A 23990-nucleotide genomic window follows, 5' to 3' on the forward strand; every position below is an offset into this window, starting at 1 on the left:
CGCATCACTGATCTTCACAATGGAGCTCAACGTCAACAACGCCAAACAGCTCCTGGCTCAGCACGAGCACGAACTGCAAACCGCTCAGGCGGTGCAGTCACAGGTGCTCAAGGATGAGCCGATCACCGCCGCATCCTCGCACCCCAACGGCATCGCTGCTCCCGTCCAACAGCCCCTCAGTACTGCGGCTGCACCATCCAGCGTCCTTCCGCCCACAGCCGTTGCCGCCTCTGCTCCTCTGTCCTCAACATCAGCCCCAACCATCACCGACGAGACAGGTCGCATGCAACTCATCGACGAAGACCAAAAGTTCAACAAGTCTCAGTTTGCTCCCCATCTCCAAAGTTGGGGTCTCGCAGATGCTGGTTTCGGGTACGATCTCTGCGCCGTGCTCGGCTCCCAGTCCACCGGTAAATCCACGCTGCTCAACAAGCTCTTCGGTACCAACTTCGACGTCATGAGCGAGTCTGCACGTCAGCAGACCACCAAGGGTATCTGGATGTGCAAGGGGCTTAAGATGAACGTGCTCGTCATGGATGTTGAAGGTACCGACGGTCGCGAACGTGGCGAAGACCAAGACTTTGAACGCAAATCCGCCCTCTTCTCTATGGCTTCTGCCGAAGTGCTCATCGTCAACCTCTGGGAACATCAGGTCGGTCTCTACCAGGGCGCCAACATGGGTCTGCTCAAAACCGTGTTCGAAGTCAATCTCGGCCTCTTCCAAGCTGGGAAAGCAAAGACAGCGGGAGCAAAGGACAAGACGCTTCTCCTCTTTGTCATTCGCGACCACATTGGCGTCACTCCGCTCGCCAACCTGTCCGCTACCATCATGGCCGATCTCTCCAAGATCTGGTTCTCGCTCTCCAAACCCGAAGGACTGGAGTCGTCCAATATTACCGACTTTTTCGATTTCATGTTTACCACGCTCCCGCACAAGATCCTCCAGCCCGCCGAGTTCGACAAAGCCGTTGACGCGTTGAGGAGCCGCTTTGTCGACCCCAAGGATCCCGACTTTGTGTTCAAGACCGAATACCACAAGCGCATCCCCGCCGATGGTCTGCCGCACTACCTCGAATCCATCTGGGAACAAGTCATGACCAATAAGGATCTCGACCTGCCTACGCAGCAGGAGCTGCTCGCCCAGTTCCGATGCGACGAGATCGCCAATGCCGCGTTCGGTCACTTTGCAGCCGGGATCAAGGACTTCCGCAAGCTCATCGAGGGCGGATCTGTTCTCGAGACGTTGGGAGCCGACATGGCGCTGCAACGCTCTACGGCGCTGGCCAAGTTCGACAGGGACGCCAGCAGATACCACCAAGATGTGTACAAGCGCAAACGGCTCGATCTGCTCGAAAAGCTCAATGGCGCTCTCTCGCCGTTCTTCCTCGGCCAGCTCAAGAATCTGCATCGACACGTGCTCCAGTCGTTCAAGCACAATGTGCTCGAACGCATGCGCAGCGAGCTCAACTACGACTTTGGCCACGTGGTCACCAGCGAAAAGCGCGCGGCGCTAGCCAAGTTTACCACGGCAGCACAGGCGGTGCTGCTTGCCGACACCGACTGGACCATCGACGACGAAGTGACGCAGCTGGATGGCGAGATCCAGAGCATCTCGGACACGATGCGTGTCGAAGAGACCAAGAAGATGGTGGCGCAGATCGAGCGTACGTTCAAGAAGAACATCGCCGAGCCTGTCGAGATGGCGCTCAACACTCCGACGCCCGATCTGTGGGACAAAGTGCTTGGTGCCTTCCGTGCGACGTTGGAACAGGCGGAAGCGACGTACCTGCGCAAAGCCAAGAGCTTCAACTGTACGGACGAGGAGAACGAGACGGCGCTGGTGGCGTTGCGACGCAAGAGCTGGTTGAGTCTGAGGGCGAAAGTCGACGAGCAGACGGCGGATACCGTGTTGGCTGCGAAGCTGCGTAACAGCTTCGAGGATCGATTTAGGTACGACGAGGCAGGGGTTCCGCGCGTGTGGAAACCGGAGGACGACATTGATTCTGCCTTCCGTAAAGCACGCGATGAGACGCTCGCGCTCATCCCGCTGTACGCCAAGATTGCGCCCCTGGACCCCTCGCTCGCCATCGAGCTGCCTTCGACATCGGACGACCCGTCGCACCAGTCTTCGGTCGAGCTGGGCGAAGAAGAGCCGTTCGACTTCCACGCCACGCTCACCGTGTTCAGCGAGACGCGCAAGTCGGACATCGCCACGCGCTTCCGCAAGGAGGCCGACGCGCTGTACGTCGAAGCCAAGCGCTCGACTGTGTCGTCGATCGCGCAGATCCCCGTGTGGATGTACGGCGTCATGGTCGTGCTCGGGTGGAACGAGTTCATGGTGGTGCTGTCGAGCCCTGTGTACTTTGCGTTCCTGTTGGTGTTGATCGCGAGCGTATATGTGGTGTACAAGCTCAACTTGAGCGGGCCGCTGATCAGTGTGACCAAGGCGGTGGGGAGGGAGGTGCACAGGCTCGCGGATGACCAATTGAGGAGCCATTTCAGTCAGCCTTTGCCCGCGCCCGCGGTGTTGCAGGACCAGAGGCCGGCGGTGCCCAAGGTGAGTAAAGCGGAAGAGATTGAGTTGGTGGAGAAGTAGATTCCTTGAGACACAGGTAGCTTTGTAGGTTTTGGTTTGGTTTCACATCTCAATAGAAAACGGGAGCTTTTCTGTTTCTTCATCAACGCTGGCTGCGGTGGGCATTGTAACGCAGGGAGAGAAGCATGCTTGGAGAGATTCGTATCAATTTTGGTGCTTTGGGCTTCAGAAGCGGCCTACATCCCTACCGAAGAGCATGTTGCTCGCCCAGTTGGCGGGTACTAGGAATCTGTTCCTCCAGCTCATGCTCATGATAGTATATGCCGAGCGCCATAGCAGCCAGGCGAGGGCGCCGGATTCCTTCTTCACCGGTGAATCGATGAGGGCCTTGCCGGAGCCGATGGATGCCATGCTGCCCTTGTCGGCGAACTTGAATGGATTCGCTGGCGGAGCTGCACGGGGGTTGTTGGAGGGTGTGAGGAGGTGGGTGTTGAACAGGCGGGCGAGGTACTGGCCCTTCTGGGTGGCGACTTGGGCGGTTGCGGGGAGTGGCGTGGTGATCTGGCTCGCGCAGTCTCCGAGCGCGAAGACGTTGGGCATGGCCACGAGATCCGCCGCGTCCGCTTGGGCTGACGTGCTCAGCTCGTCGGCGTGTGGGTTGAGCACCGAGCCGCCGACACTGTGCGCGCGCGGGTCGACGAGGAGCTGGAGCGTGTCGTTGGTGAGCACCTTGCGCGTGCGCTGTTCCTTGCCGACGCCACGGAAGGCTTCGATGAGTGGCGACGTGGTGATGCCCGTGCTCCACACGACCATGCCTGCACCGATGCGTGTTTCGTGACCGTCGGTGGCAGTGAGGATGACAGCGTCGCGCTCGACGCGCGCGATCTTGGCGTGTAGTTGCACGTCAATGCCATCGCGCGCAAACTTCTTCATCGCGTAGTCCGCCAGGCCGGCATCGAAGGACGACAGGATCGTGCTGCCGGCGTCGAGAAGGCGGATCGACGGGTAGGCGCGCAGATTCGGATACAGCCGCGCTAGGTCTTGCTTGATCTGCACACGGGGGGGTTTCGAAGACAGAATTCAGGAGGAGGTGGTTAGCAACTTTTGTTCGAGGCGTGTTGTGTCTGTGTGCGCGGCTGTTGCACTCACCAAGTCGTGCAGCTCCGCCGCAAACTCGGAGCCCGTCGGCCCACCGCCAACGACGATGAAGCTCAGCAGTCTGCGCAGCTCGTCCTCCTGCTCCTGCGTCACCTCTCCATCCCTTTGCGCCGCAAAAGCGTGCTGCTTCACATTGGCCGTTTCGAACAAACCCAGGATTCTCCACCGAATCGCCCGCGCGTCACCGACGTCCTTGAGGAATAGTGCGTTCTCCTTCACCCCCTGCGTCCCGAATGTCTGATTATATGACCCCACGCTCACCACCAGGTAGTCGTAATCTAGTCCATACGTCGCGCGTTTCCCCGCATCTTGTTGCACCACCTCCTCTCGCGCGCCTGTGAGCAGGGGGTCCGAGAGTCGGAACTGCGGGTTGAACGCCGACGTAATCTCGATGCGCTGCGCCTGGAAGTCGACCGCGTCGCACCATGCGTGGTGATACTCCATCCCCGGGTTGCTGTGGATCGGTTCCACCGCGGATCGGAAGTCGAGCGTCGCACAGCTCGCTTGCGCCAGCAAGGGTGTGAAGGAAAAGGACGTGGTCGGCGAGACCACTTTGACGTCGAAGTGTCGCAGCGTAGCAGGGGAGAGAGCTTTCAGGAACGCATAGCCGCCCCAGCCCGTGCCGAGCACCACGAGCCGCTTTTTGCGCTTCGTGGACGAGGCTGCTTCGGACGCATAGCTTCGATGGGAGAGCGTGAGGATGGCGAAAGGCGACGCCGCTGGTGCGAGGCGTGTTCGCAACAGCGAGCGCGAGGTGGATGGAGAGATGTTGGCTATGAACATGCTCGCTGGTCTTTCTGAAGCTTGGGTGTTATTGTTGTGAGAGAAAAGGCAAGAGATGTCAAGATAAGACGGAAGCACACTTTTCGAGCTTGGCTCGCATTGCGCCCTTGAGCAAGCAGCCTTCACAATCATCCGCACTCACACTCCTATGACACGCCTCTGAGACAGCGCATTGCATTCACCCCTTGCACAGTGTCAATCGTCTGTAACAGTGCCATAACAGCGTTCAACAGCGTACAGAGTACACCGCAGTACTGTGTGTGAGCATGACGTTGAAAAGAGTTGGTCTGTGAGCCAGCGCCTCCATCCAAGGCTTCCGGTGAGACCCTTGCCCAGACATGCACACCCGCTTTCACCAAAGCTGTCACGCTTACTCCACTCTATTCATGAAACTAAATTTTCCGATGCACACCAAAGGGAAATAAATGCATTCAGCTCCACTACGACTCTCACATTTCAAATCCCTTCCCGCTTGAGCAGGAGGCGTGAGGACCGCGACCGGTTCCGATTCCGCTCGGGCTAGACAAGTTTGCTCGGCCATCACCATCACCTCTCCCTGCTTGCGTCTTGACCAGGCGTGAAAGCTCGTCGATGCCCCGCAATCATCCGGGATGAGATTCCACGCAGACTAGCATTCACGCGCCGCCCGACGCTCTTTCACACACTGAGAGACACTTGTACAACACACGCTGCTTCTTTGATGGGACGAAACGGTAATGGTATGCGAGATGATTATGCGAGGGGAGCGGGAAAGGAGAAGGGAAAAGTACAGATAGAGGTCGATGCTGGGTTCGACAAACAGACCGAGGAGGGGACATTGTGAAACTGTGAGCAATAGTCGTGCAGTGTTCAAGGTCACGAGGCTAGGGCATTCAGCCGCCCGCCGTCGACGGCTTAGAATGTGGCGCTGCTGGCAGAACTGAAACGGTTCGCTGCTACTTTGCGAGGCACGTACACCCGCAGCGTATTGCCGTCAAACTCGGCCTTGACGTTTTTCAGATCGCACTCCTTATCGGGGAACGTGATGCGTCGTTCAAAGTGGCCGCCACCTTCGGTATCCCACTTGTCCGCAACAATGTGCAGCGTGCGATGATGCTTGTGCTGCTTGGTGGCCAGTGTGATGCAATCCAGCGAAAAACCGGGTAGGCGCGTCACGAGGACGTATCGAGTACGTTCCGTCTCGATCACCAGATCCGTCTCGGGAGGTGCTGGTCGACGCTCCAAGAACGGCAGCGACGGTGGGCTGATGGGAGTCGAAATGCTGCAAGACGAAGTGCGCGTCTTCATCGGATGACTCTGCAACGCCTCCATCTCATCGCCGTCCTCAGCCGTAGCGCCAGCTTCCGACCTGGCTTTGAGCGGCCGCGTGGCGGCGGCGGCGGCAGTAGCAGCGGCATCGGGCAGCAGCTGCGTCCGCGTGGTTGTGAACGTCTTTGTGGTCGTTGTCGTCGTCGTGGCCAGCAGACCGTCTTGGGTCGCCTCGACCACGCTCTCCGACGTCTCAGAAACAAGCGAAGGGCTATCGACTCGCGCTTCAGAGTCTGACTCCTGAGACAGCACGCCTGCCAGCGAAGACTTGGAGCCGGGAGTCAAGCCGGTCTCTGGAGTCAATGGCCCCGACGAGACAGGCGAGTCGGCACCGCGACGACCGCTTCGACTGGTAGGCCAACTGTCGCGCTCTCTCAAGTCATCCTCGGTAGCACTCGACTGAGACAACTCCGGCGTCATGTTGGACGCTTCCAGCGAACCTTCGCCGCGCGGTGACGCCGCATCGGCAGAAGAAGACGACGCGCACGGCAAAATCGATGGCGCAAACTTCCCCGAAGCCGACTTGATCGAGCCAGACGGTCCAGCCGTGTCGCGCATGGAGGCGAGCATGACGCGCGTGGCGGCAAACTGTTTCGAGTTTTTGGGCTCGATGCTGGAAAAGCTAGAGTGTCGACGAGCGGCCGAGTCGGCGTCGTTGATAGTAACCGCAGTGCTTGAACGCGGTGCATCGAGCGCAAAGAAGGCCGAGCGGTGATTGTGGCCGTCGGACGAGATAGGCGAGTCGAGGCGATCCGAAAGGGAAGGTGAGGTGAGCAGCGGCGACGCATCGAAACCTTGCTGAACGCTGCTTGTAGCGTTCGGGTCGCGGGAAGCGTGGAAGCGGTCATCATCGGGCAGCAGGCTCCTCCAGCTATCCGACTTGGCGGAGTCCTGGCTCTGCATGGACGACTTGCTCAAGCCAGCCAGCGACATGGCCGAGTAGCCGCTGATTGCACTGCTGAACGAGGTGCGCGCCGTGTCAAACGAAGAAGTCGACATGCGGTCGTGCACGGCCGCACGAGGCGATGCTTTGGCTGCGGCGTATGTCTCAATGTCGAACGCACTCGTAGCGGGATGCAAGTTCTGCGGAGAGGCAGATCGCTGGTGCTGCGAGGTGCGCAGCTGGCCCCCAGAGGCAAAGTAAGGGTCGTGCTCTGGTAGCAGCGAGCGCCACGAGTCCGGGCTGGTCATGTTGGTACGACTGGGTATATCGGTATCCAGGCTGGGCGACCTGTTGAAGTGCTCTACACTTGAAGCAGCAGGTGCGGAAGCCGGCATGCACTGGACGCTGCCCGACGCAAAGCGAAGCGAGGACAGGTCGGGTGCCTGCAGATGACGCGGAGATTGAGTGGCAGTGTGTGGCGACGACTCGTCCGAGAACGTGGAAGCCCTTGCTGTTGCATTGGTGGCAGCGGAAGACAGGCGTTCGAGCTTGGCAGGACGCTGCAACGCGAGCCTGTCCAGCTGTGCGGACGAAGCGTCGACCTCGCGCGATGGTGGTCGCAAGTCCGCTCCGGGCTCGGTGGTCTGGATGTGGATGGGTCGAGTGCGCTCGTAGCTCGACGCGTACGACGACGAGGATGCAGAAGAGGATGCTTGAAGCGCTGCGAGCGCCGAGTCATTGTGGGCGTCATACGACCAAGACTGATGCTGGTTTTCGGGTGTTGCGAGTTCGTTGGACGAACCGCTTTCGTTGGACGACGTGGACAGACGCGGTTCTGCGCCGTCGAGCGCGAGGTACGCATGGGCGAGCGCCTGCTGCGAAGATCGGGAGAAGGTGGCGCTCTTGGCGTTGTCGTCAGCAAAGGTGAGGCGTTGAAGCACGGGAGGAGTCAGCGCTGCAAGCGACACGTCGGAGGCGTTGACGATGCTGGGTTCAACCGTATTATGCAGAGGCACAATGGAAGCGGGGGTTGAGGCGCGTGATGTCGAAGCGGACTGGTTCGTAGCTTTGATGGTGGCAGATCGCTGTGGCGCAGTGTTCCGCGTGAGGGCAACGTCGCCAGACATTTTGGTATGGAGCTCGTGCGATGTCCGGGTATCTGGAGGAATGGTCGACTGTGCTGCTGCTGACTGGGATGAGAGGGAGGAATAGGTAGAAGCGGCCGAGGATAACGAGCCGTGATCCGAAAGCGAAGAAAGCGAGTCAGGCACGGAGAGATGCGAGTCGTGGCTCGCTGCGCTCGTTGGCATGACTTGCAAAGCTGTATATATATGAGCTGTCGTAGAAGCTCGCAGACAATGTTAGACGCTGACGTCACGTTGTGCGGTAGAATTCGGCGTGGGTGGAATGCGAAAACGCTGCACCTAATCAGACGTTACAGTCGCGCACCATGATCTTAAAGGACAAAGAAAGCGGTCGGAGGCGTGCAGATTGAGGTGAGCTGGAAGGAAGTGCAAATATGCCGAAATGCTGCACTGTAGGAGGCAAAGGCTGCAGTCCGAGGTCGAGTAAAATGCCGCGTTGGGTGATGTGTGGGGGGGCCGACGATCAATGGTGGAAGATGAGGGTGCGGATGGCTGATAATTCGTGGGGCTTGACGTGCGGGCCAAGTAAGCGTGTGCAAATGAAGTGAGGGTGAGCACGAGGAGATGAGGAATGGGCAACGGTATGCAAAAAAGAGACAGCAAATATCCGAAGCCAGTCTCACGAATACGCTGTGGTAAGGCGAGGAGTGGCAGAGACGACGACTGGCTTTGATGCGAGGCTGATGAGAGGTGGTGTATGCAGAGAAAGCGGTGGGATGCTGCAACAGAGGTGGAACTGGAACAGAGATGCAATTGTTGTTTGTTGGGGCTAGTGGTGGCGGCGGTGGTGGTGATCGAAGAGAAGCAAGCACGACCAAGCCAGAGGTGGTAAAGTCGGGGCTAGGTTGATGGAGACGAGGATGAGGATGAGGATGGCGGCGAGGGGAAGAGGGAAACAGAGACATAGGTATAGCAAGGGCAATCGTCGGCGGAGCAAGCATAGAGGCCACGGCAGAGCGCAGTGGCGTCGCAACGGCAGCAAACACAAAGGCAAGACTGTGCTGTGCTGTGCCCTTTTTTCCGACCCCACGCACACACACAGAGAGCGCAAGGCCATCTGGAGCAGTAAGAAAAAGGAGAGAGGCGCGTCTAGAGCATGAATTAGCAATAGCGCTGCTCCCAAAAGGGACAAATTAAGATTAAAAAAGAATAAAGGCCGTTCTCAGTGTCGGCAATCAGCCGAGCAAAAAAAAATTAAAAAAAGGAAGGCCTGACAGCGCAGTGACACTACGCAGAGCTCTAAGAAAAATAGTCGTCCCGACCCTCTGGTTTATTTGGATTTAATCGAAGCATAAAATGCGCCATGGTGAGTGGCGTGGCGGCACACACAATCGAATCTTGCAGCGCATAGACAGTCAGTGGCAATTGTTGCGTAAGTCATGCATACTGCAATTTTCTGTAAACCCGTCACAAAGCTCATCTCGACTGGTCGAATGTCCCTCTGCGATGCCAAAAGTGTCGAGCTGGACCTTCATGTCTGGATGGGCCGGTATTGGTACGCGTTCAGTTGGTAAGCACAGCCAAAGCCGGTCAAGTTCAGTGGGTTGGCGAGGCAAAAGCAGAGCTGGGCTTGGCTGAGGACAGCAACGAGTCGCATGAGCCAGTCAGCTTGGTCAGGGAAAACCCTGACGCAATATCGAATTCTCGAGCTGGACGAAAGAGCAGAGCAGAGCGAGCGCAGCGGGTTCTAGGTCTAGACGCAGGACTCTCGAAGACGTCCTTTCCCGAACCTGAACTCTAACTGTCCGGCCCCTCACACTTCACAATAGCCGACTTCACACACGCACATGAACACGCACTCTCTCACACCGCATACGCGCACACACACATACACAGACACAGGCTAGCCAAAGGGAAATGTGACCGAGTCGGATCTTGTCGTTGATGTAGCGGGCGCGGAGTCCATCGAGGGTGGCACCGAACGAAGGCAAAAATCGTTGTCCTTTTTCCTGTTCTCTCTTTCGTCAGGGTTCTTTCAATCTAGTCGGGGCGGCAAAGGGTGGCGAGCGACTGACCAGTCGATTGAGCTTTGTGGCAGCAGCGGTTGCACCGGTCCGCGAGTCGGAGCGCAAATCCTCTGCCTTGTTACCTGCTCCTATGCGGGTGCCGTGCAGGGTTGCTGCTGGCCCGTTGCGTCGCACTCTCTCTCGTTGGCATGGCACAGCACGAGGCCGTGGCTAAACCCTTGTTTTTCAGAGTGCCGGTAGCGCGCAGGTGTATTTAAAATTTGTTTTTTCCCCTTTGGTCCGCTGTCCAAGAAGCTCGAGAATGTGTGGTTGCCGATCGCATTCTCGCCCATCGGATCTCCATGGTATGCTGCCCAATTGATCTACAACACCGGCTCGAAGCTCGAGTGGACGCCGACGGACTCTTGGAGTGGTCGCGTTCTGCTTCCTCTGAATCCGCTGTGCACGTATGACTGGCTGTGCAGGCGTCATTCCGAAAGTGAGCCAGCCGCCTTCGATCCGTAGATGCATTCTGTAACCCTCTTTCGACTCGCCACGCCTGCCAAGCTCTGCACCACGAGCGCGGTTCTTGGCTTCGGATCATTTGCGATGCCGAAGCTCGAGTTGAGACTGTTTCAGGACGGTGCCAGTTCGGATGTGCAGCGACAGAGGTCAGCAGACCACCGCTGTCTCTGTGTTTGAGCCGTTGCTTGGGCCCCTTTCGCGTCGAGGGGCGAAAAGAAACAAAGAAAAGACTTTCGACTACGCCGCGCGCACACGGAAAGAAATTGCAGCACTCAAGCCCCTGAGATGTTGTCAGAGAGGGGAAAAAGAAAAGGATTTAAAAAATAAAAAATTCGTAGTGCAGAAAAGAACACCTCGACCATTCCGCTATGGCAGGAGCGCTCGATGACGACATACTGGGCCTTGCCCTCGCGCAGGACCCTAGCCAAATTAAAATTACGCACCAAGCGAACTGCACCATTGCGTTGCACGCACCGCTCAGTTACTTACACGCATTCGCTGGCTCGACGGCTCGCTGGCTCAATGGCCTGGACTGCAGCGTCGGCGGCTCCTTCGCAGCTCACAAGCCTTTGCTTGCACAGCAATCGGCAATGCTTCCGAGGATCGCTGACAAGTGCTCTGTCCTTTGCTCTTGTCTATTCGATGACGAAGGGCAGACGGAGCACGCGACACTGAATTATGATTTCAGGTTCGAACGATTCGCACAGATTTTCAATCGAAGAGAGGAGAGAGAGAGAGAGAGAATGAGACGGGAGTTGACCGACCGAGCCCCGAGAGTGTCGTGTCGAACATCGTCACAGAAGCCTTTCCAGTGGTATAGGACAGTACGGCATCCAACGACGATGAAAATGGCGCTTTGGGAAACCCCGCCCACTCGGCCCGCGCTCGCTTAGGACTGCTTTTTGAATCGCCGACATATCTCTCGTCGCCTTCTCCCACGCTCCACCGGTGATGGTGTGCTCGGCTGTCCTCTTAGCTCACAAGCTCTCAGCACTGGTACCACGTTTGGCGTGGCACTGAACCCCAGGGTTCTCCAGGAAGAGCTTAAATTGGCGCCTGCCGTCCGTGGCGCCGGTGATGAAGGCTGGTAGCGTCCTTAGAACCTTTCGTCGGCCAATCGCTTCCCACCGTCCTCCGCCGAGAGTAGCTCACGCCTTGGACGTTGGTCCCTCGCCTGCCTAAGCGCCTTGGGCAAAGACGATGAGTGGGACGCAGTGCTTTACAAATGGAAGAACTAGGCAACGGCGAGCAGAGCATCCCATTGGTCACCTTGAAATCTGACAATCCTCGCACGCAGTGACTCGGTGCATCTCAAGTTCGCCTGCACCGAACCGACTTCAAGATCATGCCGGTTCGTTGGTCGCCGGATCTGTGCTTCGCAACAAGGCGAATTGAGCCACGATGTTCAAGCCAAGAGCAACTTGGACGACGTGTTGCATGAAAAATGGACTATGTTTGGTTTGCTTAGGATGCAGATGCTGGGCGTGGTAGCGAGCTGCGATATGATTCGCTCTCGCTGGTCAAGAACGCCGTTCCCGCTGGTAGCGCACTGAAGGACCGTGCAAGAACATGAACTCTTTTCGTCCAAGTTATCGCTCAAGCGAGTTGCCGATGCTCAAGCCACTCGTTCTGTCTTTCGCTGGAAGACACCAGGATTCCGAGTACTCGGTTCAAATCCCACCATCTTGTCCTCTGGCGCGATCTGGAGGCGATGGACAGACCAACCACTTTCTCCTCACCAGCAATCAGCTTCTGCCAAACGCATCGGACTTCTATTACTACAACAACAACAACAGCAGCAGCAGCAGCAGCAGCAGCAGTAGAAGTTTCGCTTGCATGTTTTGCTGCCAGATTTGGTCCGTTGCAAGCAGTGCATTGCATGGCACATGGCGATGACTCTGCTCGCTGCGCGCTTCTTGGCGTGTTTAATCCGCCCAAACATGACCCGGTCCTGCTCTTGGGTTCGCTCCGGAAACAGCCAATCACAGTCTCCTTGCTGTCTTTCAGAGCACACGGACGTCAATCAATACCGGGCGGTTCCTCCTATATCCTGTACCTCTACAGGCACAAATTCGCCCAGTCGTGGTCTTGGATCGGTCGTCGTCAAAGTAGCTCATTGAGCAGACAGACCTTGACCGCATCTGCAACTCCGAAGCCTGTTCGACGAACGCAACTCTGATAGCCAAGCCACAAAGAAACTCTCCGAGGCTCATGTAGGATCCATGATGGCCTCGTTAGGGCTTGACTTCCCAGAACAAGGTGTGGTCTGTTGCCTCGGTCTGTTGCCTTGGTCTGAGAGAGAAAGTTTCAGGGCTGTCGTGAACAAACTCCAACCTGATCCCACGTGAGATTTGCGCTGAATCGGCGATCTCGCGTGTGAGCTTTCTTCTCCACGCGACACGAGATCAAGAAACCCTTAGCTCACCCTCGACGAACCTGCACCCCACACTGGCATGCAGAGTGAGACCAACATCATGTGTGAGAATGAGTGACCACGATCGTGAGGAAGAGGAAGGTGCGGGGGACAGGGTTGTAGGGATGGAAGAGGTGAAACAAAACGAGCGCAAGGATCGGCATGTCTAGTACTTCGAAATTCTTGCCGAGCCTGGAAATAACAAACACATTCCACTTGATAGTAGTTGCTCGCATTCTCATGAGTGAGCATGTCTCAGCGAAGGTCGTCCGGGAAAGATGTGCGCCACTTTGGCGGAGAAGAACAGGGAGGCTTGCACCTCGTGCGCCATTTCAACGGGAACCCTTTGCTCTCCGCACAAGCCTGGCGCCCCTTTGGATGCAACATCAGCTTCATGATCACAACGTCGTGTGACAGTCCCTGAGGAGGCGAGGAAGGATCGTATAAACCCTGAACCTCTAAGCTGACGTGAAACAAACTGATTCGGCTGCCCACACCTCCTTCGCTTCACCGAAAGGCGGTGTCGTCAAACAGCCTTTGTCTAGGGATGACGAACCGTGCGAGCATGCAGCGCAACGATATCGCAAAGAAAGGCAGAGGGGGAGGCACCAACAGTAATGGACCTCTGCGTCCTGGCGCGAGCCATTCACGTGCGAGATCGAATGACATCGACTGGATCTCTCGTGGATCGGGCATCAGATTGGTCGCTCCAAGCTGTCCCTCCTGCGTCTTTCTATCAGGAAGAGCCCGGCTTCTGGATCCGATGCTGAAAAGTACGGGGGTGGTTGCTCTGTCGAGGTGCCTTGGTGTAACGTGTGGAATATGCGACCGGGTCCTAAAAGTACAGTGTGATTGCAGTCGAGATGATGCTAGGCAAGAGCTGCGGTCGTTCAGACAGCTTTATAGAGGTGGCGATGCTGTTGATTACGCGAAAGGTGGATGTAGTTGTGTCCGATGAGCTGCAAATCGTAGAAGTGAAATTACTTCTTCTTGCCCTTCATAGCCGCACGTCGGCCTTGGCCTGTCATGTGAAGAAACGTGGATCAGAAGTACAGAGAGTGTCAGCAATCACACAGACAGCGAGAGGTGGCCTCCTCTTCTTCATCTGCCGCATCGAGTGCCGACAGATACGACGAAACTTACCCTTCTTAGGAGGACCTTTGCCAAGCATCTTCTTCCTCTCGACATCCTTCTCTCTTTGAATCTCGCGGATATCCTGCAGCCTGCCCAGACCAGGAGCAATCTTTTCGAGCGACCGGAAGTTGACGGTGGGCGGGTAGTAGGCCAGCATGGATGGGCCTTGTAACCTTTGACGTAACACTTTGGCTCCTGTGCGTGCATGGGTGGGGTTGTATGTGGAGCCGAACACTTTGGCCTGTAGCGCTTTGAGCGACGAGACTGCGCTTGAAGAGGGTGCTACCTTCATGCTTTCGGACAGCTGTTCAGCAGTGATGTCGGTCGGAGTGGTCCGGTCCACGGTGAAAGATTGGTGGTGACGAGGATGATGGTGACGACAATGAGGAGAAGAATTATTTGAGGCTAACAGCAGCGAAATATTCTTCCCATCACGTGTTTTCCCATATCGCACGAGAGTGAGAGACTGACCCGCAATCCAGCGTTTTTTTGGCGTTCGGAAGCTCTGCCGCACCAATCGGGCTTTCAACAGCGGCGGCACAGCAGCACAGCAATGAAAGAAGGCATGCACGGTCCCGGCTGCTGCTCCAGAAATCCAAATTGAGGCACAGTTAGTTCTCGGATGCTCCCTGACAGAAGAGACACAGCCATGGCATTCGGACTTGTTCGAGATCTTTCATTTGCAACACCACCATCTCAGCTACTTGACGCTTCTGCTCCATAGGCTCAACAAGTGCAAACACGCATACACCACAGTTCCGATTTGATTGCAACCATGGCATACCCCGGTCAAGGCGGTCACCACTACCAGCAGACGCACGGCGGCGGCGGAGGATACGGGCCACCTCAGGGATATGGACAGCCAGGCTATGGCTATGGACCCCCCTCCGGACCACCGCCGCAGCAGATGGGAGGCTACGGAGGTGGAGTTGGAGGATTTGCACCACCCTCGCACCCTCCGCCCGGTGGCGTCCAAGGCCAGGTGGGCTACGGATATGCTCCACCTTCGGGTCCTATTGGTCCACCCGAGTACGCCACCAACCACGTCAACTACAACCCGCAGGGCGGAATGATGGGCAACCAACACTACGAGTACTCTTCGATGCAGGGCAAGCGTAAGGCGCTCCTCATCGGCATCAACTACTTTGGGCAGAACGGCGAGCTGCGAGGGTGCATCAACGATGTGCGCAACGTGCAGAACTTCCTGAGGCAGCGCGGATACAAGGACGACGACATGGTGGTGCTTACGGACGACCAGCGGGATGCACGCAGCATTCCCACGAGGCAAAACATGACGGCGGCCATGCACTGGTTGGTGCGCGGTGCACAGCCGGGAGATGCGCTCTTCTTCCACTACAGCGGTCACGGTGGACAGGCCAAAGCGACGCAGGGGGACGAAGCCGACGGCTACAACGAAACCATCATCCCCGTCGATTATCAGCAAGCGGGCCAAATGGAAGACGACGAGCTGCACGCGATCATGGTGCGCCCTCTTCCCGTCGGTTGCCGACTCACTGCCATCTTCGACTCGTGTCATTCAGGCACTGCGCTCGATCTGCCGTATGTTTACACCACTTCGGGCAATGTCAAGGAGCCCAACGTCATTGCGAGCGTCGGCAAGGGAATCATGGGTGCTGCGATGGAGTACGCGCGTGGCGACGTGATGGGCATGGCCAAGGGACTGTTCTCGACATTCACCACAGCGAAAAACACGAGTGGAGCGGAAGAGATCACCAAGCAGACACGATCGAGTGGAGCTGATGTGGTGATGCTGAGTGGATGCAAGGACTCGCAGACGAGCGCGGATGCGACCGAGGCGGGCAAAGCGACGGGCGCATGCTCGTACGCGTTCTTGACCGTGATGAACCAGTACCCGCAGTTGACGTACAAGCAGATGCTCAACGCGGTACGTGACGTGCTGGCGAGCAAGTACAGCCAGAAGCCGCAGCTGAGCTCGTCGCATCCCATCGACATGAATCTGCTCTTTGTGGTTTAATGCTGGTCGCCTGCTTGACCTTCTGTTGCTCTCCGCTCTGTTCTTTATGTTGTCTTTGAATCTAATCCATCAATCCATCAGTTGTTGTCGCCCCTTGACTGCACCCTTCTTGATGTGCTGTGCGGTTCAGAACATAACTCTAATTCCGCAACGGCCTGACCCTTTCGTTTGCATCCAGTCTGGCACAGTCGGATGCCAAGCGAAAGTATATTGTTGCTTCGTCACGAGCAGTCGGCTTGTTTTTTCACCTTTACGTTCTTCGTATGCAGAGCAAGTAGCCTCAAGCGCACAACCGATGACGTTCTTGGGCGTTTCACGGTTGCGGTCACGGGCCTCCACACGCAGCTTGTAAAGTTGCCTTTTCCAAGGTGAATTTTCGGACTGCTTTTTTCTCCCCCGCTTTTTTGGAACTGTTGAAACGAGTGACTTCGGCTTATTGGTTGGGGACGGTAGAAAGAGTGTGGAAGAACCGAAAAAAGGCGCCTCTGCTCGCTCTCTCCGAAGCGTCACGCACACATCGGCTCAGCCTTGTTTCTCCTTCCCTCCCTCCCTCTCTCTGTGCACCGCTGTCACCCTTCTGCCTTCCTCTCTTCACCCATCCATCCCTCCTACGCTCGTCGTCATCTTGGGCAAGACACGAGGATCGCCGCCACCATGCTCGAATCCGTCTTTCAGCCCGTCGCCGATGCGGCTGGCGCACCCGTCGACTACATCAAGCTGTTCAGCTGTCTGCTCGCTGCCTTTCCTCTAGCAGCCGCATTCCCTTACCTGCCATCGCCGACGTCCAAGCACCTCTACAGCCTGGCTCTGTCGTTTGTCTTCTTCGTCCCCGTGCTCAATCTCTACTCGGGCTTTCTCCAACTCATCGGCTCGGCACTCGTGACGTACTTCATCTGCAAGTTCAAAATCGGCGGCAAGAACATGGGCTGGTTGGTCTTTGCGCTGCAGATGGGCCACTTGACCTACAATCACGCCGTGCGCAAGTTTGGCGGCATCCCGCTGTCGACCATCGAGATCACGGCCATGCAGATGGTGGCGGTCATGAACCTCACCACTTTTGCATGGGACTGCTATGACGGCCAGATCCGCACCGCGGAACAGTGCGACGACTCGCAAAAGCAGAGTCGCATCACAACCATGCCGTCCCTGCTCGAGTTCTTGGGCTACGTGTTCTACCTCCCAGGGGTGCTCATCGGCCCTGCTACCCGCTTCTGCGACTACAAGGCCTGGTCCACCGGCGAGCTCTACGCCTCTCCCAAGGGCAAGGAGAAGGCTGTCACCGCACCTTCGCTTCCCCCCGGTCGTCTCTTCGCTTCTTCCGTCTCGCTGCTCGCTGGTCTGGGTTTCATGGCTATCTACTCGGTCTTCGCCCCTGCCTACTCTTACGAAAAGCTCATTGGTCTGCACGGTGGAATTGACCACTTGGCTTGGTACCAAAGGCTCCTCTGGATCCAAGTGGCCGGCTTCATGGCACGTACCAAATACTACGGCATCTGGTCCTTGACCGATGGAGCCTGCATCTTGTCGGGGCTGGGGTACAACGGTGTTGATGCAAAGACGGGTAGGACCAAGTGGAACCGGTGCCGAAACATCGACATCCCCAAGATCGAGTTTGCCAACAACTGGAAGGAGCTGCTGGACCATTGGAACATGAACACCAACGTGTGGCTGCGCAACAACGTCTACAAGCGCATCGCGCGTCCCGGGAAAAAGCCAGGCTTCAAGTCGACCATGACCACCTTCTTCACCTCGGCCTTCTGGCACGGGCTCGAGCCTGGTTACTACCTGTCGTTCATCTTGGCCGGATTCATGCAGTCTGCAGCCAAATCGCTGCGACGTCACGTCCGCCCGCTGTTCTTCACCCAACCCAACGTGCCCAATCCGACGTTCTCGAACGTGCTCACCTTCTCCCCCGCCCAACTGGCCTACTGCACCGCGTCCGTCATCGTCTCGCAAGTGACGCTCAATTACGCCGTGGCGCCGTTCATGCTGCTCGAGCTCAAGGCGTCGATCCAGGGCTGGAAGGCGGTGTACTTTTACGGCCATGTGCTGACGTTTGTGGCGATCATGGCGTTCCAGAACGGACTGGGTAAAGCGTTGGATAAGAGGAGTGGTAAGGCCAAGTCGAAGAGGGAGGTGAATGGAGCCGCGTTTGCGTCTGGATTCACGACGGATGCGGATAGCGATGCGGAAGGGGTGAGGAGGAGGGTGGCGAGGAAGCACAAGGTGGACGAGCAGGCGGAGGATGTGACTGCGTTGGCGCCCGAGCCGATTTCGTAGTCGTCAAGATCGCTTAGGGTTTCCACTGTGTCGATAGAAGTCTCGGACACTTGTGTCTTGCAGCGGAGCAGGTTCGGGCTGAAGTAATGCTCGCATCAATTGTATTCCAAGCATTCAGAAGGAAGACACATGCAATGCTGTATCTTGGTCAACATCGCGCTCATCCACGCTTACGAGTTTAGATTTGAAAATGTCTGCGAACAACCTGGTACGACAAAAAGTCGTGTCGACGTCGCCAGGAAGTGGATGGTGCTCTCATCCATAGACGTTGGTCCGCGTTCTCAGTATGGCAAGTTGGGCTGCAACACCAATACACGCGAATGTTAGTAACCAACAAGGCTCCATGTAATCGACGCTGATGGCAAGGAGCATCAGCGCACACCAGCGTTGAGTTTATGTCGACGAGCTGGACATGTACCAATGCACCAACTATGCAAGGTAAACGCAGCAAGCAGGAGTGTGCGGCATCCGACGCACAAACCGCACCACACCAGGCCCGAATACACAGCCGCTTCTGGGGCACAATTCGAAACAAAAATGCATTGACAAGAACAATCAACATCGATCTACTCCTTCGTGCTCTCCACAGTCGCCGGCGGCACGGGCTGCGGCTCGTCCATGGGATCATCCCAGTTGATGTTATCCCACGTCCCCTCGATCCTGTCCTTCATGGTGCCAAACAGCTTATCCCACAGCCGCGTCTGTTTGCCGTAGTTGCCGCTCTTCTTCCAGCCCTGTCGGTGGTGGATATCGTGGTCCTCAAGGCACAGTTCAGCACCAAAGTAGCGCAGCCACCAGACCGTGGGGTTCTGGAAGTAGCCCCGCAGCCCGCTGTGGCCGCTGGCCTCGATAAAGAGGATGTAGCACGTCGAGACCCACCAGGTGGCAAAGTTGATGCGCCACGTGAGCCACGCCAAGACGGGGATGCCGACCATGTCAAAGAACTCCTGCTCGTGATCCGCAAAGGCTCCCAAGGCTGCTGTTGGATGTTTGGTGGTATGGTGCTTCCGATGCCATTGCCACATGCCAGGGACTTCATGCATGATACGATGATACCAGTAGAACCAGAAGTCGACGGCGATGGCGAACATGGCGCAGTTGACGGGGAGCATGAGAAGCGTCCACGTGTCGAGCACGGGCTGGGCCGGGTCATACAGATAAGGGACCGCGATGCAGGCACGCGAGACGACAACCATCACCAGGCCAATAGCGGTGCTCATGGTGTCGACGTCCGGGACACCATCGCGCAATGCGGCTCCATCAAACGTCCCAAACTTGTCTGCCATCGCATTGTTCCAGGCGAAAACTCCTGTGCCGTACCAGACAAAGTATGCCAAATACGCCATTGTCGCGATCCACTTGGGCACAGCGATCCCTGTAAGCTGCGTGAATAGGTGGTGCACGATAAGCGGGGCGAGGGCGCGGGGGGCGATTTGTTTGTGCATCTTCCACACGGGATACACCGGCACCGGCGTGGACTTAGGGTACACCGGCGGCTTGGGGCGAGAAGACTCGGCATTGTCGGGAGTCGCTACCCCGAGCCAGATGAGTTGCTTCTCAAAGAAGGACCATTTGTGCGAAGGCCGCGTGTGCCAGGTGGACGTCATCCGGCCCTTGTTTGGCCTCTTTGCGAGAGTGGGGTTGACGATAAGGTCGACGTCGGCCAGATCCACCCCCGCAGAGGAGGTGGCGGTGGTCGTGGTTGTTGTTGTTGTCGCCATGACTGTTCACAGCTTCTCGGATAGCAGAGAAAAAGAGAGGCACTGAGGAAGACGTGGTGCGGAAGGCAGATGGCTAATGCCTTGGGACCGGGAGGAGGGGTTTTATACACGCACCCTCCACAACCAAACGCCACGCAGAACATGCAGGATGTCTCGCCTAGACCCGTTACACGGGGTTTACGACGTCAGCCCTCAATGCCTGCGTGTGATAGCATCCCGTTCCACTGGTCCTGTTGCTGCTGTTGGTGCGACTGGTGGTGGCAACTTTTTTCGCTTACACAGTTGCGGCTCTGAGTATTCGTCCTCTGCAGGCGTGGCTCTGTTTGACAGCTTTATCGCGTGAAATTAATCGTGCCCAGCTAATTACCCCACCTTTTTTGTTTTTTGAGCAAATTTACCACGCTATCCTGCTGCGCTTCGGGTGGTGTTCGTCGCTTGCTGTCCTGCGTGTGACAGCGCTCGCGGCTTTATGCCTCGACGCAGAGAGGCTCCTCTTCTGCTTTCGAAATATTTCCGAACCGCATCATCACTTTGACAGTTGCTAAGGCTCTCGCTTGGAAGGGGGGAAAAAAGGATTCACTTGGGATCGACACTTAAACTACAACAAGCACACGTCACGATCAACAGCGCTTTCAAGCCGAAATGCTGTCACCCACTCGACTGGGTTGCGCGGGTCCCTTCGAGCTTTTCCATTCTCGGCAAAGTAGCTAGAGTTGCTGTCATCCTCCAGAGCAGCGCCTCGTTCCGTGTTATCCAGCGGTTACCATTGTTCTTGAGCCGCTCGCACGTCGGACCACAGCCTCACGCTGCGAGCAACTCTAACATCACGCGAAGCTCATCTTCGACTTTGCGAGCTGAGCGTCATCCGCAAAACCTGGTTGAAAGGCGCTCTTTCACAAAACAGCCAAACATACATCCGCACGCACGCTCCTCTCTTCCAACATGATCAATTGCCAAGCCAGATCGCGTAGTATCGACCTACCGAATGCGTAACCCGCGTCTCAACCGTTCGGCAATGTAAAAGCTCTGAGCGCTAGCCAGCTCGTCCTCTCCTTCTGCCTCGTCGGGACCCGCTTCCGCTGTACTGACGACGGTAGTGGCAGTCGGTGGAGGCGGCGGCGGCCTCCTTCTTGCCCCACTGCTCCTCCCACTCCCGCCTTGTGCCCCGCTGCTGAGGCCAGTAGGTACGTCCTCGCCCGCAGGCGACGAGTCGGCTGAAGTGACCGCGCCATACGGGCTCGCAGACCTCGAACCGACGTCTGCGAGTCCAGTCAGCTGCATCGCCCTCCTCGCCTGCGCAGGCGGCTGTGGAGGCTTCCTCCTCTTTGGCGGCTCTCCTGTCACCGCGACAACAGTCGAATCCGAGCCCTCGGCAACGTGTCTCGCACCGGCATCCAGGATCTGCATCGTCGACTCGCTGCTCAGCGGCGAACCCACACGAGGCGCTGCTGCTTCTTGCAGCACACTCCCTGGTATTGTCGCTGCTGCCTCGTATCCTTCTCCACGACGCTTGCCTGAGGCAGCAGGGGGATCGTCAAGCATATGCGCATGCCACGAGCTCGACGTCGACATGGCATCGTCCGTTTCCCCATCCGTCCCGACGGGCGAATGCAGCTCCGACATCCGCGAATTTTGACGCAATGACGACGACGCTCCGACGTTCAGCAAGGGCGAGCCGACGCGGGGCGGTGTACACGGCGCCGACTGCGCCGACACCGCTCTTCTGCTGCTGCTGCTGCTACCACCATTGCCGTTGATGCTGTGTTGGACGTCGTTGCTGCTACCGCTGCTACTGCCGCTGTACTGCTTGACCTGCGCCCTGCTGAGGGAAGCAGCCGACGTCGGGCGCAACATGGTACTCGCTACTTCTTGCGACGCAGTGCGTGGGTGCGAGAGCGACGCCACCCGCTTATCACGCGTCCGCAACGTCGCCGGCACGCTGAGCGATCCTGATTGTTGCGACACCGACGCCTCGCACTCCGTACCGTAGCTCGTGGGCGAAAGCGTAGTGTGGATGCTGATTGGACTCGCCACCTCGTCCTCGTTGGTGATCGCGAGCGAGTCCGCCGTCGCCTGCACCGAGTGGCTGTTCTCCTTGATCTTTGTAGCCAGCATCGGCAGACCTTCTGTGGTAACACCAGCATGCATCACTTTGACATGCGCCTCTCCTCCCCCGATAGGCTCCACCTTGGCCACCCTTTCGGTCCCATCCAACCGATCCAGCTCCACACACCACTCGGCGCGCAAACACCTCTCCACCAGCCGCTTGGTGGTCGTCGAGATGTCGTTCAGATGACCATGAGAGATCAATCCTTTCAACAGCCTCCGAATCTGTGTTCTCTTGTAAGGGTACGTGCAGAGCTGTGTGTTGGTCAACAATGGGTGGAGCACGCGGAGGTAAGTGTGTCGGAGCGACTCGCTCTCGTCCGGCAGATCGTGGAGTTCGCGGATAAAGATATCGACGAGCACGCGCAGATCATTCGTATAGAAATAGCACGCTGTCTCCTTGGTCGTGAACAACAAATAAAGAAGCTTGAGCACGAGCAACTGCATGCACACGTCCTCTGCATCCGAACTGCTCGCCCTGTTGAGCATGAAGATCAAGTTCTCGCCAAACGTCTTGCTCGCGTTCAAGCGCTGCTGCAACACGCTCAGCACGAGGTTGACGGGTCTTGAGCTGGAGGGTGGCGCAGAGTTGATCTGTCCAGGAGCGGCAGACGAGTGAGCGGGCGCAGACGATGTGAGGGTCGACACCATGTACTGCTCGTTCATCGCCACGAGCAGCTTGATGAGCCGGTAGTTGAAGTCCTCGTCGTGATGATGCCGCGTCTCTTCGACGAGATCAAACAGGTGATGGATGAAACGCTCGTCAAAAGCCTTGAGATGCGCAGCTTCAAGCTTTTGAACACGACACACTTCGTAGAGCATGCGGACGGCTTTTTCGCGCAAGCTGATCTGGACCGCAATATCTTTAGACGCGGACGACGAGGTGAGTCCTCTAGAGGCGTATGAAACGGTTGGCGTGCTGGATTGAGGATCGTGAGCTTCACGCTCGTCATGGTGATCCCAGTGAGCACCGCTCCAACCGGTGATGTCGGAATGATGGTGGTGGTGCGCTTGATCCGAGATGCCGATCTTTGCTTCTGCCTGCGCTGCATAGCTGCCCGCCCAGATCTGGTGTACGAGCCGATGAAGGAAAGCGCGCACACCTACGAACGAAACAGTAGATGCAGATGCCTGAATGGACTTGTATGTAGATGGGAAAGCGTCTCCATACTGAAGCACGATTTCGTAAGTCATGAGGAGCACGGGGGTGGACGTCGAGATCTGCATCATGCGTATCGCCTCTTCTGCTGCGAGCTGGTGCATGGCAATGTTGTCGTCGCTCTCGTCTTTGGTCGGGTCAGCATCATCGCGGAAAGCAGTCGAACTGAAAAGGCGGTTGATGCAGTAGTCCTGATTGTACTCGGAAGTGAGGATGTCGTTAAAAGAGGCGGCACAGAGGTGGAGAAACTTGGCAAGCACACTAGCTACGTAGATGCGCTTGGCCTGTAATAGCGAGTCATCGTGTCGTGATGATGATGATGACGATGGAGGGTGAAAGGGCGTGTCTAGAATGTCGTCGAGTTCGGCCCAGAACTGCTGTGGATTGTCGAGCGCCTCGTATGCGGCAAAGGGATCCATTCTGAGTCGCGGGGAAAGGCACGCGGCAATGGCAGCGGCGACGATGAGGTGATACTTTCACCACATCAAAGCACTTGCACTCTCGCTGCTGCCAATAAGGAACCACTCGGGTGGTATGGGATCGAAGACGATGGACGGTGGTCGAGGTGGAATTGATACGACGACCCTACATCGGCCAAGTGCCGTCATTCGAGCCGTACATGATGCAGTCGCATCGATCTAACACTTCAAACGAAACAGTTTTGAAAATTAGTGTGAAATCTATAGGTCTAACATTCGAAAACAACGCAGATGCACAGCTGAGAAAGCAAATTCCGCGGCGATCTGCAACTCCACACTCGCGCACACTCATGACTCGCACACTTGTGACTCGCACAGACCCTGAAGCAGACGTCAGACCCCTGCTTGGAAGAAGCTCACCATGCACCTAGAGATCAGGAACGCCTCTTCGTTGCTGCTCTTCCGTGGATCTCTTGTA

General features: G+C 56.9%; 8 protein-coding genes across 8 annotated transcripts; 3 read left to right on the forward strand and 5 right to left on the reverse strand.

Annotated features, from left to right (window-relative positions):
* Positions 1-19: 19 nt before the first annotated feature.
* EX895_001915 (uncharacterized protein) lies at positions 20-2596 on the forward strand (the record flags this gene model as incomplete). The annotated part of the gene is made up of 1 exon (XM_029882514.1): positions 20-2596. The coding sequence occupies one exon, from the start codon at positions 20-22 to the stop codon at positions 2594-2596; it is 2577 nt and encodes an 858-aa protein (XP_029741369.1).
* A 165-nt stretch (positions 2597-2761) lies between these two features.
* EX895_001916 (uncharacterized protein) lies at positions 2762-4477 on the reverse strand (the record flags this gene model as incomplete). The annotated part of the gene is made up of 2 exons (XM_029882515.1): positions 2762-3586; positions 3686-4477. The coding sequence occupies 2 exons, from the start codon at positions 4475-4477 to the stop codon at positions 2762-2764; spliced, it is 1617 nt and encodes a 538-aa protein (XP_029741370.1).
* An 894-nt stretch (positions 4478-5371) lies between these two features.
* On the reverse strand, positions 5372-7978 carry EX895_001917 (uncharacterized protein; the record flags this gene model as incomplete). The annotated part of the gene is made up of 1 exon (XM_029882516.1): positions 5372-7978. The coding sequence occupies one exon, from the start codon at positions 7976-7978 to the stop codon at positions 5372-5374; it is 2607 nt and encodes an 868-aa protein (XP_029741371.1).
* A 5699-nt stretch (positions 7979-13677) lies between these two features.
* Positions 13678-14123, reverse strand: EX895_001918 (uncharacterized protein; the record flags this gene model as incomplete). Its single annotated transcript, XM_029882517.1, has 2 exons — positions 13678-13718; positions 13841-14123. 2 exons carry the CDS (start codon positions 14121-14123, stop codon positions 13678-13680), a joined length of 324 nt encoding a protein of 107 aa, XP_029741372.1.
* Positions 14124-14606: 483 nt separating this feature from the next.
* On the forward strand, positions 14607-15827 carry EX895_001919 (uncharacterized protein; the record flags this gene model as incomplete). The annotated part of the gene is made up of 1 exon (XM_029882518.1): positions 14607-15827. One exon carries the CDS (start codon positions 14607-14609, stop codon positions 15825-15827), a length of 1221 nt encoding a protein of 406 aa, XP_029741373.1.
* Positions 15828-16481: 654 nt separating this feature from the next.
* EX895_001920 (uncharacterized protein) lies at positions 16482-18107 on the forward strand (the record flags this gene model as incomplete). The annotated part of the gene is made up of 1 exon (XM_029882519.1): positions 16482-18107. One exon carries the CDS (start codon positions 16482-16484, stop codon positions 18105-18107), a length of 1626 nt encoding a protein of 541 aa, XP_029741374.1.
* A 566-nt stretch (positions 18108-18673) lies between these two features.
* EX895_001921 (uncharacterized protein) lies at positions 18674-19828 on the reverse strand (the record flags this gene model as incomplete). The annotated part of the gene is made up of 1 exon (XM_029882520.1): positions 18674-19828. The coding sequence occupies one exon, from the start codon at positions 19826-19828 to the stop codon at positions 18674-18676; it is 1155 nt and encodes a 384-aa protein (XP_029741375.1).
* A 978-nt stretch (positions 19829-20806) lies between these two features.
* Positions 20807-23512, reverse strand: EX895_001922 (uncharacterized protein; the record flags this gene model as incomplete). Its single annotated transcript, XM_029882521.1, has 1 exon — positions 20807-23512. One exon carries the CDS (start codon positions 23510-23512, stop codon positions 20807-20809), a length of 2706 nt encoding a protein of 901 aa, XP_029741376.1.
* Between the last annotated feature and the right edge of the window lie 478 nt (positions 23513-23990).

Source organism: Sporisorium graminicola, chromosome SGRAM_12 (genome assembly GCF_005498985.1).
Source record: "Sporisorium graminicola strain CBS 10092 chromosome SGRAM_12, whole genome shotgun sequence".
NCBI classification, from domain to species: Eukaryota; Fungi; Basidiomycota; class Ustilaginomycetes; order Ustilaginales; family Ustilaginaceae; genus Sporisorium; species Sporisorium graminicola.